General features: G+C 41.2%; 1 protein-coding gene across 2 annotated transcripts in view; it reads right to left on the bottom strand.

Moving 5' to 3' along the window:
- The window catches only part of LOC121651355 (IQ motif and SEC7 domain-containing protein 2-like), a 209,845-nt gene extending 192,914 nt beyond the window's left edge, over window positions 1-16,931 (bottom strand). Inside the window, exons 1-2 of one of the 2 annotated variants that reach the window (XM_042003485.1) lie at window positions 16,875-16,931; window positions 471-2,502 (exon numbers count right to left, since the gene is read on the bottom strand). In XM_042003485.1, coding sequence (XP_041859419.1) covers window positions 471-1,189 — 719 coding nt within the window. In that variant the 5' untranslated portion in view covers window positions 1,190-2,502; window positions 16,875-16,931. Of the gene's footprint in view, window positions 1-470; window positions 2,503-12,290; window positions 12,688-16,874 lie in introns of those variants that run through there. The other variant, XM_042003486.1, reaches the window with a different exon arrangement.
- Between the last annotated feature and the right edge of the window lie 201 nt (window positions 16,932-17,132).

Genomic DNA, 17,132 nt, shown 5'->3' with positions numbered 1-17,132 from the left:
TAGCAGGAAGGTACATACAGCATCTTTATGCTTGCACAGAACCTGTGAGAGAAGCTGCAGTTAGTAGAAATCAGAGTCAAAGATTGACTCGAGTTTTAGAAAACCAGACAATATAATGACAAGCTGTCAGTGAAGTTTGATTTTGTTAGAAAATGTAGTGGCAGGATGCCATATTACCAATGTTCCAAAGACATTCAATAAAATCAAGTTTTTTTTAAAATATTTCATTAGAAATCCAAATTGACTCAACTGGTTCTTTGTGGAAGTCCTTCAATGCACACCAGAGGAGATGGAGGAGCGTTTAAAGGGTTTCTTAAGTGAATCTTTAATATGGCATCCTGTGTCATTTTTTTCCCAATTAAATATTTTAAAAAGTCAACAGCTCAGATATTATGAGTCAGTAGGTCTGGTTTGCCGTCCTCTCGCGCTACCTTTGGCTTCAATTGGAATAAAAACCCACTAGAACTTACGATTTGTGGTGGTGGTGGAGGGTGTTCGCATGGTGGTTATTGGCAGCGTTGGCTCTGTGTAGGCGCTCGAGCCTCTCCTTCTCCTTCTCCACAAAGTTGGTGCTGGTGCCAGTGCTGGTGGAGGGCACTCGGGTCAGGCGGCTGTGTGCCCGCGGCTGATCTCTTGGTGGGATCGGAGGGGGAGGAGGAGGTGGAGCCGGGGCCGAGGAGGAGACTGGAGTTGGGATTTGGGTCGGGACAGAGATGGAGGTTGGGTTGGCTGAATTTGGAGCAGGAACTGGGATAGCGGTTGTGGTGGTGCTGTTGTAGGAGTGGTGGTGCTGCTGATGATGATGGACATGGTGGCTGTGGTGCAGGGGGATGGAGGAGGGAGGCTGAGGAGGCGCTTGGTGCTGGCTGTTGTGGTGGTGGTGGGGATTCTTGGTAGAAATGGATGTCGATGCGGTCTGAGTTGGAGGAGGCGGCGGGGGAGGAGGTGGGAGAGGAGGCTCGGGGGGAGGAGCAGGCGGAGGAGGAGCGACAGGTTGACGATCCAAACGCAGGTCCTTGTTTTCCTGGCTGAGCCGGTCCAGTTGGACCTCCAGCTCCTCGATTCTACGTCGCTGGGTTTCCAGAAGCTTCTGCTGGCTCTCAATGATGTTGTTGAGTTCAAGAAGGTACTCCACAGCCCTGTTGGGGCTTTCAGCATTGCCTTGGCCTGAGCCTTGATTAGCATCCATGATAAGCTAATCTGAGAGTACACAGGCTAATGGCTAGGCAACCTCTGACTAAATATCAACCTGAAAAATGAACAGACGTCAAAAAAAAACTTATGCTAAATGCCAAAAAGAGCTTAAACTATGCTGGTTGTCACAACTACGTAGATTCAGGAGGTGCACTGCCAGCTAGCACACAGAAGCTAAATGCTAATCTTCTGCTTGAATCACAGCTGCAAAAGCTGGTGCAGAGCCAAATAATAGCTCAATGTGCTAGAACACTGGGGGATGTGGAGTGGTGATACAGGTAAATGAGCCGAAAGGCTAAAGGCTGAAACTAGCTTAACAAAGAGAGAAAAACATGTACAAACACAGAGTAGAGCTATCTTAATACAGACGCCACTGTCTAGTCTACAACCTAAAGTCTATTATCTATAAACTACACCGCAAGACCCTTAGTCCTACACTTTAAAATCAAAAATGTCCTTCACCCTCCCCCCCACCAGAGGTAAGTGGGGGGGAGAGGACTTTTTCTTTCTCAAGTTCTGATTTGAAAATTAAGATGGATCACGTCCTTGAGTGCTCCAATTAGGAAGTCTTACTGAGCTGATGACCATCCCCTGGGCCGGTCAGGTGCTCCCGTACGAGTTCAGACCCATAATAGTTTAAAGCAGAAAAAATAATTTATAGAAACAGATTGTGGGATTCAAAGCAGCAATCAGAACAGTGTGTTTGTCAGTGAATTAGCTGCATCGTCTTTACGCACTCCATTCACAACATCACTTTCCAAGAGGCAGGTCTGGAAACAGGAGCTGGCAGAGGATGCATCTGTCCCTCTTGGTCAGAGATATCGTATTGTCTCATTGCTGTGTCCAGTGTCCAGATTTCCTTATACAAGGAATATTTTGTGCCGCAGCAGAAATGCAGTATGCACCACCGGCTGGTTATTCACCTGCTTCCCTGCAGAGCCTCACAATATAATCAGTCAGAATCCCTGCCATAATTGTCCAACTTAAACAGTCTGGAAAATGCCAAAGTAAAGACGAGAAGTAGAGATAAGAGAGTTCAGACTGTTTCCATCATCAAAAAAACAAAACAAAAAAAATGCTACGTCGATCAAAAGTCATCTTCTGCTGAACATGGGAGAGGAAAACGTCATCTTGTCCTGGTCCGTGTGTCCATGAGCAAGACTCAACTGATCATCCTGACGTGGATCTGATTGTGGAGGAAATATCCAGAGGTTAAATATCATGTCAGATGTCGGTCTTCTTCATGGTAATAAAGAAGTATGTGGGATTCCCCGCTATGATTATCCCTTTGGATGGAACCAGATTCTTCTTCCATGGTTACATGAAAAGAGAAGAAAGAAAAGACAGATAAGCAGAGTCAACAGGAAATATCACTCATGGTACTTTCACTTTTGTTTCTGGAGCAAACCCTTGTTTCTTTACCTTCTTTCATCTGTCTTTCTCTGTTCTCCCTTTCAGCTTCACCCTGTTCTGTCTCACTGATCTCTCGTTTCTCTTCTTCCATCTGCTGTTCTCTCTTCTATCCACACCCCTCTCGTCTCTCTCACTCTGTGGTTGCAGGGAGTGTGAGGTCCCTCAGCCCATACATACCAATGACATGCTCCATCTCAGCCATCAGAAACAAGAAAACCATCACACACCATCAGCCTCCCCTCCTACACTTCATCGCTACCCCGTCTGTCTTCATCCACCTCTCTTTCACTTTCCTACTTTCCACCTTCATTCTTGTAAACCTCTCAGATTCCAGTCTAATACGGATGTACAAAATTAAAAACCTACAGAGCAGCATTTTTAAATTATTGACCATGCAGCTCTGTGCCATATCTCTGAAACACCAAACACAACCAACACTTGGTTGCTTTAAATGCTTATCAACATCTGTATCAGCCGGCTGAACCCCTTTCAAACATGTACTTCTGTCTGAATGTGTCAGCATCATATCTGAAGAAGCTTCTTGGTCTAAGTGGCCTACATCAGGTCTGAACTACATGCAGCTATATTAACAGATCAATACACGCAGGAGTGTCTGTATTTAGGAAACATTTAACAACATGGTGGTCAATCATTGAATTTTTAGAGGAATCCCACTTATCAATACCAGCACTTTCCAAACTGTTCTTCATCTTGATTTTCCTTTCTATTACTAAAATCTAAAAATTGGGCCTCATTCACTAATATCTTCTTACGAATCTTCATAAATTTGTAGTCAAGTTGTACTTAGTAAGTTTTTTACAAAAACCCTCAAATTCACAAACATGTTCATAGACCACAAAATTATTCATATCTTTTCTCTTAGCTTGGTGAATACAAATCTCTTGAAATGAGGTGCTAATTAGCCCTACTTCAAATGTAAACACCCAAAACTGCCCACAAAAAGGTCATTAGACTGCAGAGACAGACAACAGCGAAACAGAGACGAAGAAAAATAACAAACATAATGCCAGAGGTTTTCATTTGAATGAATAAATAAATAAATAAATAAATAAATAAATAAAAATAATAACAATAATAGTAATGATGAACAATGAAACCTGTTTGTCCTCATTTTTAAAGTGATAACTTCCTTGTAAATAATCACATGCCAAGATTCAAATCATATAAAAGCAGCTTTATGTACAAATGGATCATTAATTACTCCTGAACTTAGAATAAAGATGGCCGCCTTGGGGTAAGACGTGTCTCGGGTTGGTTCTCCAGTTTCAGTTCTTAAAAGTCTTATTGGGATTTGAGGACACCAAACTTATATACTTAACAGCTTTACTTTAATTAAGATCATGGCTAGTAGAGGGGGACTTAAACAAAGCAATTACAGCTGCAAGCTAGCAATGAAAAAGAAGCTAGTGCCAGCTCATCACAACATCAGGACGGTTCTGCTGCAGGCACAGCAGCAGAAGATGAAAGTGAGATTGCTGCTTCTGGTGCACCATCAAAGGCACAAAGATTATGTTTGAACTTGGTTCTTCCAGCAAAGAATAAAGGAACATCTGCCGACAATTCAAACCGCAACTACCAGGACTGAACCCGAGTTATCCAGCCTTGCCACCAGTGTAAACCACACCAAGAAGTGCATTTCCGACATGGAGGATGCGCTAACTCCATTTTCAGACAACTACAAGACACTGGAGTCATTAACTAAAGACCTTCTACAGAAAGTGGGTTATTAAGCAAAAATTGTTCACAAAGAAATAACCTGAGAATTGTTAACATCCCTGAAAAAAAATGGAAGGATCAAACTTAAAAAACTTCACCACTGACCTGTTAAAAGAGTACGAATAATCGTCCATCTGCAGGTAGAACAGGTACACAGGCTGGGTACACTAGGAGGCCATAATGAAAAACCAAAGGCAATCCTGCTCAAATTATTCCAGTTTGAAGACAAAGAAAAGATCGTCAGAGCTGCGCGAACGAGAGTGGAACTATCCAAGAGGTCCCAAAGATTCTTTACCTGGCCCCAAGATTTGGTCAGAGACCCTACCCTACCTACCTTTACAGCTTCAACATGCCTACTAAAGCCAAACACGAACTCTCACATTTGGGACCCAAAATTCGTTTCTATTCAGATAAAACTGGCAGCACAAATACAAGGTTGGTGGTTAAGCAACGTCTCCTCGGTCCTCCAAGTAATGAAGCTATGTTTCATTTAGATGAATTCCTGCTTGAACGTGGACAATCAAGGAGAAAAAATATTACCAGACATCCTGAAATGCTTTATTATAAAGCTTACTAAACTGTATTATGACTATAAGGTTTTCTTGCGGTGTTCTCAGAGTCTGCTCTGTTTAGCAGGACAGTGACGTCAGTGGCCGCTCTTGTAATTCTTCGGGCCCAGTCTGACCAAGCTACGCATCTAATACGGTAGAGGGCGGTGTGCATATCTGACGCTGGAACATGAGAGAAGAGTAGAGCTTGAAAGTTGTGTTGGTACCACAGATTGTCAGAAACAGTGAGAAGAGCTCCATCATGTCCACATCTATGCCAGAGCTGCTGAGGGAGGCCGCAGCTGCCCCGAACGGCAACAAAATCAGTCGCAAACCGCAGGTTTGGACCAAGCAGATTTCAAGATTAAATAACATCCAAACAGATGAGTTTTGTGAGATGATGATAATAGTAAACTCAAAAGTGTAATAAGTAAGTAATAAGTTTAGTGTTGTTTGGAATGCAAAATGGGATTAAATGCGTTCATTTTTTTAACATGTTAAACTGCATTGAAATGATGCAGTTGTAGCTCTAAACCTTAATCAGATTGTAGTACGTGTATGTGAACATTATCTCGGTAAAGATAAACTCTGATAAAATGAAGAAGAATATAAATAAATATTAGTACAGACAGTTCAGGAAAAGTTTCCAAAATGACCATTTTGGCCCAGTTTGGCACGACATCCAGTTTTAAAAAGAATAAAACGTCTTCACATCGGAATTTTTTCATTTCAGCAGCTGTGCACACTTATGGTTCAAGATAATCTCAACTCAAGGATTGTCCAGTTATTTTAATGCTTTGTTTTTCTTTCTTTAAATGCTTAACTTGAAAACTATTAAAGTTAGAAATACCAGTCAAAAGCATGAATCTCCTGAATGAGCTGAATGTGTTGACATTTGAATAATTTTTTTTTTATCTAAAAGCACTTATGAGTAGTTAAGTAAGGGATAATGCCCGACGAGGAGTCCATTATCATAAATTAATGGACGACACAGAGGCGTGAACTGTCCGATGCCAAGATTTCTGCACCAACTTGTCATGCCAACAGCCCACAACTAGTACAAACTAGTGCCGAAATTGAAGGGAAAATCTGGCAAAAAGTCGTGTAATGTGTCCCCAGCTTTTTTACTTAGCAAACTTAACCCGGTAAAAACAAACAGTACAATATTACTAACATTGCATTTCGTCCAATTTGTGAGATTCATGTACGAAGCGGGGTAAGCACAGAGGGGTTGAGGGGGGAGGAACAAATGGCGGCTGAATTTGATAGACATATCACCAACCAATCGTTTAGAAGGGGCCAGTTAAAATGACTGGGTGGTGCTTTTTCAGTTTTGTCCGTTCCATAGGAGACTAAATTTTTTATTTTTGTGTTAGAGCATTTAATTAATTGGCTGCAATCGAGATGTGGAGGAGATTTTAAGCAATATAATAAAAATGCTCTTGGAAAATAAGAATTGCATGAAAATAAGACTTTTTGTTGTTTTTTTTTTACATTACAAGCAGCAATTATTATCCAAATCCACCTCAGACCATTCTCCCCATCTACTCACCACCATGTTACTGAAGGATCAAACACCAGACATGGAAAACCCTTTTGCTTTTGTGTGTGATGGCCACTTTAGTTTGGATGGATTCACTTTGTTGCCATTTGTAATTTATACCACTAGATGTCATTCAAACCTACACAGTAGAAATTACAGATCATCTACTTTCTACTCTTTCTACTCATCTACTTTCAAACCAAATTTACTGACATCCCCAAAAATGATGTCTGAGTAATGTAGTCACAAGTTGCATTTACATCACAGTATTTCACAAAATAAAAGCGATATTTCTAAAATGTCGACAAAGTGCAGTTGCAATTTGCAGGTGTTTCCATTGAATGGTGTTTAGTGCATTAGCCATTAAAATCTCATTCTACGAGACTCCACTGTGAGGAGGAAGGAGATTTCTAATTCTTTGTAAAACTCTGCATTTCGCTGTTGTTTGCTATCAGAGTTATATTTTTTCTTTAATTGGTTGTAAAAAGATTTCCGTCTCCTCCTGCGTCTACTCATACCACGCCATCTTTATTTGAAATGAACTGGCCGCGTGACCCCTTACGTCACGTGCAGGGACATGTAAAAGCGGAAAAGTGTTTCCATGACACTTTCGCGATTTACTTTTATATAGACAAATCTGAAAAACCACCTCATGAGAGCGTAAAAACTGTACTTCAGAGATACTTGAGGTTTTTAAGAAAGGTGTTTCCATTACCGTTTTTAATTGTGATATTTAGTTTTTGCACAATTCTAGGTGTAAAGGAAATGCACCTATTGAGACCTTCAAACAGTGCACACACTTGTTCAGCTTGAGTCACTAACTGGCAAAGTTCTTGCTGTAGGAGTTTCAGCAGAAGATACTACACAATCACTCCCAATAGACACACACACAACACACACACACACACACACACACACCTATACACACAGGGTAGTATCTCTATTGCAAAGTGGCCAAACTGTTTAAATTTTTATATCTTTTCCTATTACACACATTCAATTATTCATAACTCCCTAACTGACCACCATTCCTCTCTGCCTCCCTCTCTCTCCTGCTGTCCCTGTCAGGGTCTCTCGCCCTCTCTGTATATGAAGCTCTGCAGCTTCATGCCAGGACTTTCTGCCTACACCACATGTAAAGCCACACAGAAACAAAGTTTTTATAAAACTGTTTAGCTTTCATCAACGTTATCTCTGCTTAAACAAAACAAAGGGAAGAGGGATACAGGTAATACAGACATTTACACTGTTAAATAAAAAAAGTAGCTGTGTGGAAAGTAGCCCATCTTTTTTTAAGATGATGAACTTCCGGTTGATGTCCGTAGTTTAAATATTTATGTATTGTGAATTTATCATCAAAAATGATCATGTTTATAGTTGTGAGTAAATACAGTACTATGCAAAAGCCTTCAGCCACCCCTCATTTTTTTAAGAATGGCTTCTTGACAGGCACCCCCTGCCAAACGTCATCATTTACTTGGCGTAGGTTCCAGATGTGCTCGGGGCCCTGCGCCTGCCGACGATGTCCCAGTATATGAGTCGCTAAATGTTGGCGTGATTACATAGAAGACTGAAAATACGGAAGTAGCTTTTGTGGGTTTTGTAGTTCAACATAGGATTTTTACAAAGAAATCCTTTGTTACCAATCGAAAGGGACTGATTACCACATCCTTACCATCACCCAAAGTTCAGAGAGCAGAAACAGCACCATTCTAAAAGCACATAAAAATACACAATTAAAAGTAACAGTGTGACTTAACGCTAATGTTAACTCCTATTCAATATATTCCTTTGTGTTTCTGGAGCTTCATTTATTCATAACATGACCAGTTATTATACACACATTCTAAATGAGTGTGTTTTTTCCTGCTGCATTAGATGAGCAGCTGTATTACAACTACCAGGGAAGGCTTCGCTTGGTGGTGTTTAAAGTGCAAGTTTGCAGCGTATTGAGGAGCTGCCCGACCCTGCGAGTTGAGAGGAGCAGATGCTGCCATCCTCTCTGCTTTGACATTTGTACCAGCTCATTTCTCCACTGTTTGTGTTTTGATGTAAATAAAATTTGAAACTGAAAAAAAGATGTGCCCTTTTCTTTTTTTAAATCAGTGATTGATTTGTTGACGCTTTCAACATTTTAAAAGAAAACATGACATTTACAACCATAGCTGATATAGTTAACTTTTAATGAGGTTCTTTAATTATATATTGTGGGGTTTCATGTTAAATGTTTTGACTTTAGGCCTTTTTTTATTAATATGTGTATCAGTAGGAAGATGCATTTTTAGATACACTGTACACCATAAATAAATAAAATTATCAATATACTTGAATTTATACACATGGAGAAAGAAGCGTACATTGCCAATATGTGTTAATATCTATTGATAATTAGAGAGCCTCGAGCAGATCTGATTCTTATGACATGGGGTTTGTCCGAGTGGTGTTGCCCTAGTGTGACGTCATTGGCAGGCACCGGCCCGAGCACATCCGGACGGAATTTCAAAATCGTCTGAGGTTTTGCGTCTCAAGGTTTTGAGGTTCAGCCTCAAATTACATCGGATTTGCATTGCGTTTCATTCCCCACACTCAGTTTAACACTTTAATAAGACGAACTGAAGACCAGCTTCATGTTTTAGACTGGTAGCCTTGACGGCGGGGGGAAAAAGCTGTTCAGGAGTTTTATATCTGAGTGTCCAGTATCCAGTAAAGCTAGAAAATGCAGAAACGGTAACAAAGAATCAAAAGATCCAACTTATAACTGGTTCTTTGCCAACTTGCCCGGTATGTGTCGACGCAACACTGGTTTATACCTTCGGTTAGGAGCCTTTTTCATGCCTGAATGATTCATAGGTCAGAATTTAGTAAAACTGAGAATGGTGAGGTACAAAGGACTAAACAGAAAATGTGTGAAAAAATAGAAAATGTCCAAAGAAAAAAATTTCAAAGACTGTCATGAAGCTGGAAGTCTTTTGATCAAGACCATGTTTAAATATTAAAACAAACTGTGGTTGCTGGGAAGAGAAATTCGGAGAAATGAGGGCAAACACACTACAGACAACCCAGACTAAATTAGCAGGACTTATACAAACACTGTCCGTTCTAATTTTCAGTTCGGCTTTACACCAGCTCCGTGTGTTCATGTGCAGCATGGCATGGTTGTCTTTTGGCTCCTACACTAACATTTATTGTACATCATATTAAGGTAGTATGTGTTGGACATTAAAAATGATGTTTCACTTTTAAGTGCCACAGCTGTGTGTAACTAAAAGGGAAATCTACTGTTACTGCACAAGAAGGCCCACAAATGGAAGCAACCTGAAGTAGAAAATAAAATCTCTGGTATGTTGACAGATGCCAGTGGTTTGGCTTTTCTCCCACTCCTTAAACATGGGTATAAGCTCATGTGACTGTTACCTGATTACAACTATTCCAAATCTCAGGTCAGTGTTATCGCATGTTGCAGGAATTCTGCAGCCCTAACATCCATCCTGAAGACAACTACTGCTCTGATCCATAATTAGCCTGTATCGCTAACAGAGTGGTTGTTGGTGGCAAAAGAAAAGGTCACTACTCGTTCTGCTGGCAATTTTGACCTCTAACACTCCATTTTTTGGATCTTCAAATTCATTTTGCTTTACTTGTCCCCAAGGGGCAATAAAAAGACATGGAGCACCACATAGGACACAGAGAACAAGAATGATCCAAAATAAACATAAAACATCAGCGCTAGCTCTGTAGTCCCAGATGTTCATTAGCAGTGGAGACTAGCTTGCCTAGGCTGGTGACCGACTGGATTTGACTTCCTCGGCTGCCTGTAAGTTTGGATCGGGTTGGTATCTGCATTGAGAGGCTGGCAACAATTATACTGAACGCTGCTGCATCCTACTGTTGACTTGGTCTTTACTGCAGACTAGAGCTCCCACCATTATGAGACAGCAACTGCTACAAATGTTTTCTCTTCCAAAAGACATATTGGACATCACCAGGACTTCCTGGTAAAAGTCAACAAAAGTAATCAGACTTTATTCTTCCATCTCAGTGTGTTTCCAGTTTATTGTAAAAGCCCCAAGGAAAAGAGCCAGAGCAAATGAGACGCCCATTTTCTTTTTTGTTGTATTATGTGTACTTTACAGTTCATCCCATACACCAACCGAGAAGATGTCCACGTTGACAATTCAAATACATTTTAGCCTAAAATTACACGGAAACCCTAGCAGCTCTCTTGTAGCATAGTAGAGGCTGTCTTATAAGTTGGGTTTTATGTTTCTCAATCATTCAGCTTCACTCTGTCTCTCTCTCTCTCTCTCTCTATAGACTGATGAGGAGGACTTTGTCTTTTGTTCATTGTAAATTCAAACATGATTGATGTGTTTGCTGTCAGCATCTCATATCAGAGTGATCTTTGCGTCCCACCAACAGAGAACATCATATGTGCAACACAGAGACTGCAGGAGGTTTAAACCAATCGGTCATTTGATGCCCCACAAATGAGAACAGGCTGTAAAAATGATGATGTGTTTACACCTTGTTTCTCCTTCTTTATCACATTTTGTGTTAAATAAAGGTCCGGACTGCAGGCAGGCCAGTTCAGCAGCCGGACTCTTCCCACGTGAAGCCATGCTGTTGTGATGGATGCAGGATGTGGTTCAACATTGTCTTGCTGAAATCTGCAAGGCCTTCCCTGAAAGAGTTGTGTGGATGGGAGCAGATGTTGTTCTAAAATCTTTCGGCAATGATGGAGCCTTTTCTACTTCGCCTCAGACCATTTTAAACTATCCTCGGTGCAGAGTGCACACAGCATTTCACATTCATGTTCACATGTGGCTTTATCTTTGCATAATAGAGCTTTAACCTGCATTTGTAGATTTCAGGATGAACTGCATTCACAGACAGAGATTTTTGGAGGTCTCTCTGAGTCCATGCAGTGAATTCCAGCAGAGAATCATGTCTGCTTTTAATGCAGTGCTGCTTAAGGACCCCAAGATCACAAGAATCCAGAATCCATCTTCTGCTATGTCCCTAGCATACAGAGAGTTGAAATATTTAAAGTTTCTATAACTTTATGTTGAGGAATATAATCTAAAATGGCACCATGGTTTTTAGACACTCTGCCTCTCTGAGGTGCTCATTTTATATCTAATGATGAGGCTGATCTGTTGCCAACTAACACAGTTATCTGCAGCCTCTTCCTCCAGCTGTTTCTGTCTAGGCCCACGTGATTTTCCAGCTTTTCTGAGAAGCGTTGCTGCCATAGTAAAAAGAAGTGTTGCTTACAGCATTTCATGATGTGTGTTCTTTTGTAACTGTAGTTTGTGGAGTTTTGTGTATGACAATAATATGTGCAATATTGTCTAATTAAGTGTGTGATACTGTGTCTTACTGTGAATCAATTTTAAAACTCAAACCGTCGTTATGTAACTTTTCATCATGGCATAATGACATTTTCTTATTTCCAATTCAAATAAATCTGAATTCTTCCTTTTTTATATGCATTCCTGCAGAATTCAGAGTGTAGGCGTTTTGAACAGCTATATTTTCCTCATTGTTCATATAATTTCAATCTAATTTAACAGTAGCAGCACTATTTTATTTGTCTTACACACACACACACCCAAACACACACCCCACACATATTTTACACGCAAATCAGCTCATTTCATCAGCCTCCTTTCATTTAGGCACACACAAAACACACATAGTTAACACATATACACACACACACACACACCATAGCAGCCCTTGTGGCCTAAATAGCCAACAGTTACACATACATGACACGTATATGAGCGCACGCAGACACGATGCAGCATTCAGGAAAAAGCTCACAGCATAAAAACCAGGCAGCAGAGTCTCACAGGTTTCAGCGGCTCCTGCAGAGGTGATGGAAGGATGAAGGTGGAGGAGGAAGGGGGGGAGAAAAAGGAGGATAGAGGATTATTGATCCCAGTTTATCCCTCTCTCTCCTCCTTAGCTGCTGCTGTTGCTGTCACCATCATCTCCCCCAAGAAAATAGAGATGACACAAAACTGCTGCTGCCACTCAACGGCTTTCCTCTCTTCTTCTTCTGATCAGATTGTCATCAGTCCAATCCCTCATTCTTTATGCCTTCATGTATTCCTCTGCTCTCTCCTCTGCTGCAGGCCAGGCTCCTCTCCTCCTCTTTTTCTTCTTGCTGCCGAGTCAATCTCTTGCTAATTATCATTCCTCTGCGTGTGACAGCTGAACGATCCGCTGCCGCAGCACTGATGATCCCCCTTCTCCGTCCACACCAGCATGTGAACGGATGCTGCTCCCGTTATTACTGGTGGAATATTAGGTGCCCCCCCCCTCCCCTCCTCTGCTACGCTGCTGTAAAAAGAAGAGGAGGTGGTGAGTCCAGACAGGCTGGATAGATGGATAGAGGAGGTAGTGAAGGAGGACAGAAAGAGAGGAAGAGAGTGTGTGTTGAGAGCGGTGAGGAACATGAACCTTCAAACGGTGACAAATGCAGAAACACATCCAGGAGAGGAACTAGTTTACTGCACAAGCAGCAGCATCACACAGGATGTTCAGTTAGATCTGCAGCTTCCAGAGCTGCAAGTCACAAGTTCCACCACGACACGATATTCCATCAGTTCTGTGGCTTAAGACTCATTTCACAAATTCTGCTGCGATTTGGATTTGATTCCATTCAGGGACCAGTGATCAATATGTGACGAAATCGCAGCTGACTTAACACAAACTAAACTAAATGTTCTTCTTGAGTACATTGGAGTGAAAAACAATCTGTTCTTTGAGTCAGACTTTATCAGAGTTACACAACACACACCTTTGAAAATCCACATTTCCCAAATCAGCCTGAAATCAGACATTTTGCTAGTTCGAACAAAGAAAATGGATTAAAAAATCCAAATGTTCTTTCTCACAGCAGAAACACCTTAAGAAGCATTACTTTTTCACAGTTTCATGTTACTAACTGAATCAGTAGCTACGTTTACATGGACTAAACTTTCATATATCAGATTGAAATCTGTGTGATGAGAGATTCCAGCTGACGTCTTTACATGGACAGAGTCATCAGATAGGCGTGTGGGTGCATGATGGACACTTTTAATATGATGCAATGCTTTTAAATATGTGCAATTGGTGCTTATTTGGAAGAAGATGAAGATTTTTCTTAACTTTGAGCCTTTCGACCATCAAAATGGCAATATTGCTTAACCCTTTGTTTCTGCCACAGTCCAGCTCTGTTTTGCTGCCGCCATCTTCCCAGCCTTCCCTGAAACTCAATCCGTCACCTAACTCCACGTGCAGGTCTCAAGTTAACACGCACCAACTCGGGTTAAAATTCTGTTTGGTGGGTAAAAATAAGAACGTACTAGCCACTTTGGCAGGTGATTAATACGTGATGAGTCTTTCAAGAAAATGAAGCAAGTCGACTCCAGTCGGTGAGAGTTTAGTCATGGTACAGACCCGACTGACGGAGCAACACGGAGAGACGGGATTCAGGTGCAAGTATGGTGGGACAAAGTGAAGAAATGAGCTGAAACTACAAAATAAGCATCTGGCTGTGTGTACATGGTACTGGAGACTGAAAACCTGAGAGCAGTATTTGTTAAAAACATCTTTTACTTTTCAGACATGTTTGCTGTGGTTCTGTGTTCAGTTCTGCACTTAAAGGTTTGATCAATTATTATTATCATCATCACCATCTATTATTATCATCATCACCATCTATTATCATCATCATCATCATCATTAAGAATAAAATTAGGGCTTTTACGAAAACATAATATAAGTTTAAGACAAACCATTCATAATTGCTAGATTTGCCTAAACAAAAGCTCAGAGTGATTCTACATGAAGAACCATGAGGGATCCATAAGAGGCAGGAGCTGAACCTAAGAAAAGAGCCAGACCCTCCATCATCATCCCATAAAAAAGTGCAGCTGAAAGAGGGGAAAGTTTTAAATGGTGTTTAAAAAGGAAACAGCAAACATGTGGTGGTGGTTACACGTGTAAACAGCTAGCTGGTTAGTAACTGGTTAGTCAGCTACTGTGTTTCTTGCTGGAAAAGAGCATATTCAGAGGTTGTTGTTGTTGTTGTTGTTAGGCATTTAAAAATGTAGTAAAGATTTTTGGAGAAACATGTTTGAATGTATTGGTTGCTCTAATCTGGATTATTTTACCAGAATAAACGTTTGGCTAGTGGAAGTTCTGATTGGTCTTTAACTTTACGAATCAGCTGCTGGCTAGTGGTTCATTTAGAGCCCTGCCCACGTTCTCCTGCTGAGCTGATAGTGAAACGGTTTAAATCCACCTTCACGATTGGATTGAAAATTCTTTCTGATTGAAGCACATCGGATAAGCTGAGGCGATTACACGATGCAGTTTTAGTCTGACTGGACGCTTGATCTGATCAAGATGCTTCATGTCACGCAGCTCATGTATGGATGTGGATCCATATTTTAAGAATATTGTGGGGAAGCAAACAGTTTAGGTCAAGACAGACCCCAGCCCCAGTGTCAGCAGCTCCCAGCAGCCACACAAGGATCCAGTCTAAACCAGAACTGATACCCCTACTAGCACATCAAGCTCCACATGCTGCACCCAAAACCCCCAACTTACCTTCTATGGACCTTTTTAAACTTGTTGGAAATATTTCCACTTGGTGATGCAGATTATTCATGTAAAGATGTTTTATTTCTTGCCTCTCTCATGTTACCACAGCAGTGGATGTGAGTGCTTGGACAGAGCACAAGCGATACCATGTCAACATTCATGCATTTTATCCTAAAGCACCTTGAAAAACCAAAGACTGTTGATTGATTTCAGCTCTGCTTTTAATTCATTTCAGCCACACATTCTTTTGGTCCAGATGAATGGAAAAGGTTTGAGGATTGGCTTGAAAACTATAAACTTCACATCAACACCAGCAAAACTGTTGAGATGCTGCTGGATCCAGCAGGTGACTGGAGCTCTGTCTCCATATACTGTATGTATAATACCATTAAACAGGCGACCTCCTACAGATATCCTGGCGTTCACACTGACAGTGACTTAAGCTGGAAGACGCATGTTGCCACCACGTGTGCGTAGGGCCCATTTATTTCTGATTGTAAAAACATAAGGTTAATTTTTTACACAGCTACAATAGAATCCATCTCATGGTACGGGATCACCAGATGGTTTGGGAAATCCAAGATTCAGAGTCACAATAAGAACAGCTGGTAAAATCATGGGGCATCCTCCCTCCAGCCCCCAGGAGCTTTGGATCCGGCAGTCATCTCCCAGACAAAATGTATTTTCACTTCAGATTAAGCAGAATGATACACATTGTTAAAATTAGGGAGGAAGTTCATGGTCCCCATGTGGGGACATGGGGAACGCAGTCCATAAAGCTTGTCAATGGGCGTAGATGATAATAATAATAATGATGATAATAATAATAATAATAATAATAATAATAATAATAATAATAATAATAATAATAATGACTAAGTGGTAACCCTTAAATATTTGGTTCTAGAAATCCTGCCAATAAAAGTTTAGAAACAAAACTAATCCGGGAATGTACATAATGAATATCAGTGTGACATTAAAACAAATCAGAAGCTCAGAGATTTACAGTCGGAAACTGACAGTGTTGCTTTAAAACTACTATATAAATAAAGTTATTTTCTAACCCATGTCCAGCAGCCAGAGTAGTCTGAGGTCTTTGGGTCTGTTCACTTCTTTGTTTATCTCCAATTTCACCAAAAGGTAGCACATTGGCAAAGAATTATATCATTATTAATGATATTTTACCTTCATTAATCAAAGCGTTTATGATCAGAAGAACCGTACAGAGACGGTTCTGTGCTACTTGTGATCATCTGCTTAGAAAACAGAATGAAGTCGTGATCATGACTTACAAACTATCAATAAAATATCCAGTAATTAAATCAGAAATGACAGGGTCAGCATAAAGAGGCGTTTCATATTTCAGGCTTCAGTCCACTGCGTGAGATCCCCACTAAACTCGCACGGAGGCTGCGTCAGGCCTCTCACGTCCAATCAGAGGAATAACGGAGCGGATCGATACACCTGCTCTGCTGCTGCTCCCACATGTCAGCAGCATCCCGACCACACTTAACGTTCTCATCCCATTCTGTCCGCTCTGCGTGACAGGAAACCCAATTAACCGTCATCGCCAATTAAAGATGCCCGCACGAGCGCTCGCGCGATAGGGCAAAGTCGTGGAAAATACACAAATGTTTAGTTAGCGAATGTAAATTAAATTCGGGACCAAAGAACAAGGAACACATAAAAAAACAGGTGATGGATCAAGTTGATTTCCTGATGTCTGCGGACGTTCACGCGCTGAACGAACACACATACTACACGCAAACACGAAAACGTCTGTCACGCGTTAACGGATACGCACCATGCAGAAGCTCGTGACATGTTTGAAGCCTCACCTCTGGCTGCAGTTGGTCCTCTGTGAAATAAGAATAATCCACACCACACTCCGTCCCTCTCTGTCACCACGATCTGCTGCCGCGAGCTGTGGCAGCAAATGACTCCAAAGATCCTATATGTGCAAGAAGATGCTCCACTCCATGCGCTCTAACCACTACCTGAGCATCCCACACAGCAGGCACATTCAGGTCCAATCTGGGTTACTTTATAGCAGGAATCACCAACTCTGGTCCTTGAGACCCTGCAGGTATTGAATC

The sequence above is a fragment of the Melanotaenia boesemani genome, chromosome 13, assembly GCF_017639745.1.
Source record: "Melanotaenia boesemani isolate fMelBoe1 chromosome 13, fMelBoe1.pri, whole genome shotgun sequence".
Classification (NCBI taxonomy): Eukaryota; Metazoa; Chordata; class Actinopteri; order Atheriniformes; family Melanotaeniidae; genus Melanotaenia; species Melanotaenia boesemani.
Note: the sequence above shows the minus strand (reverse complement) of the source record. Positions and strands in the feature narration are given on the sequence as shown.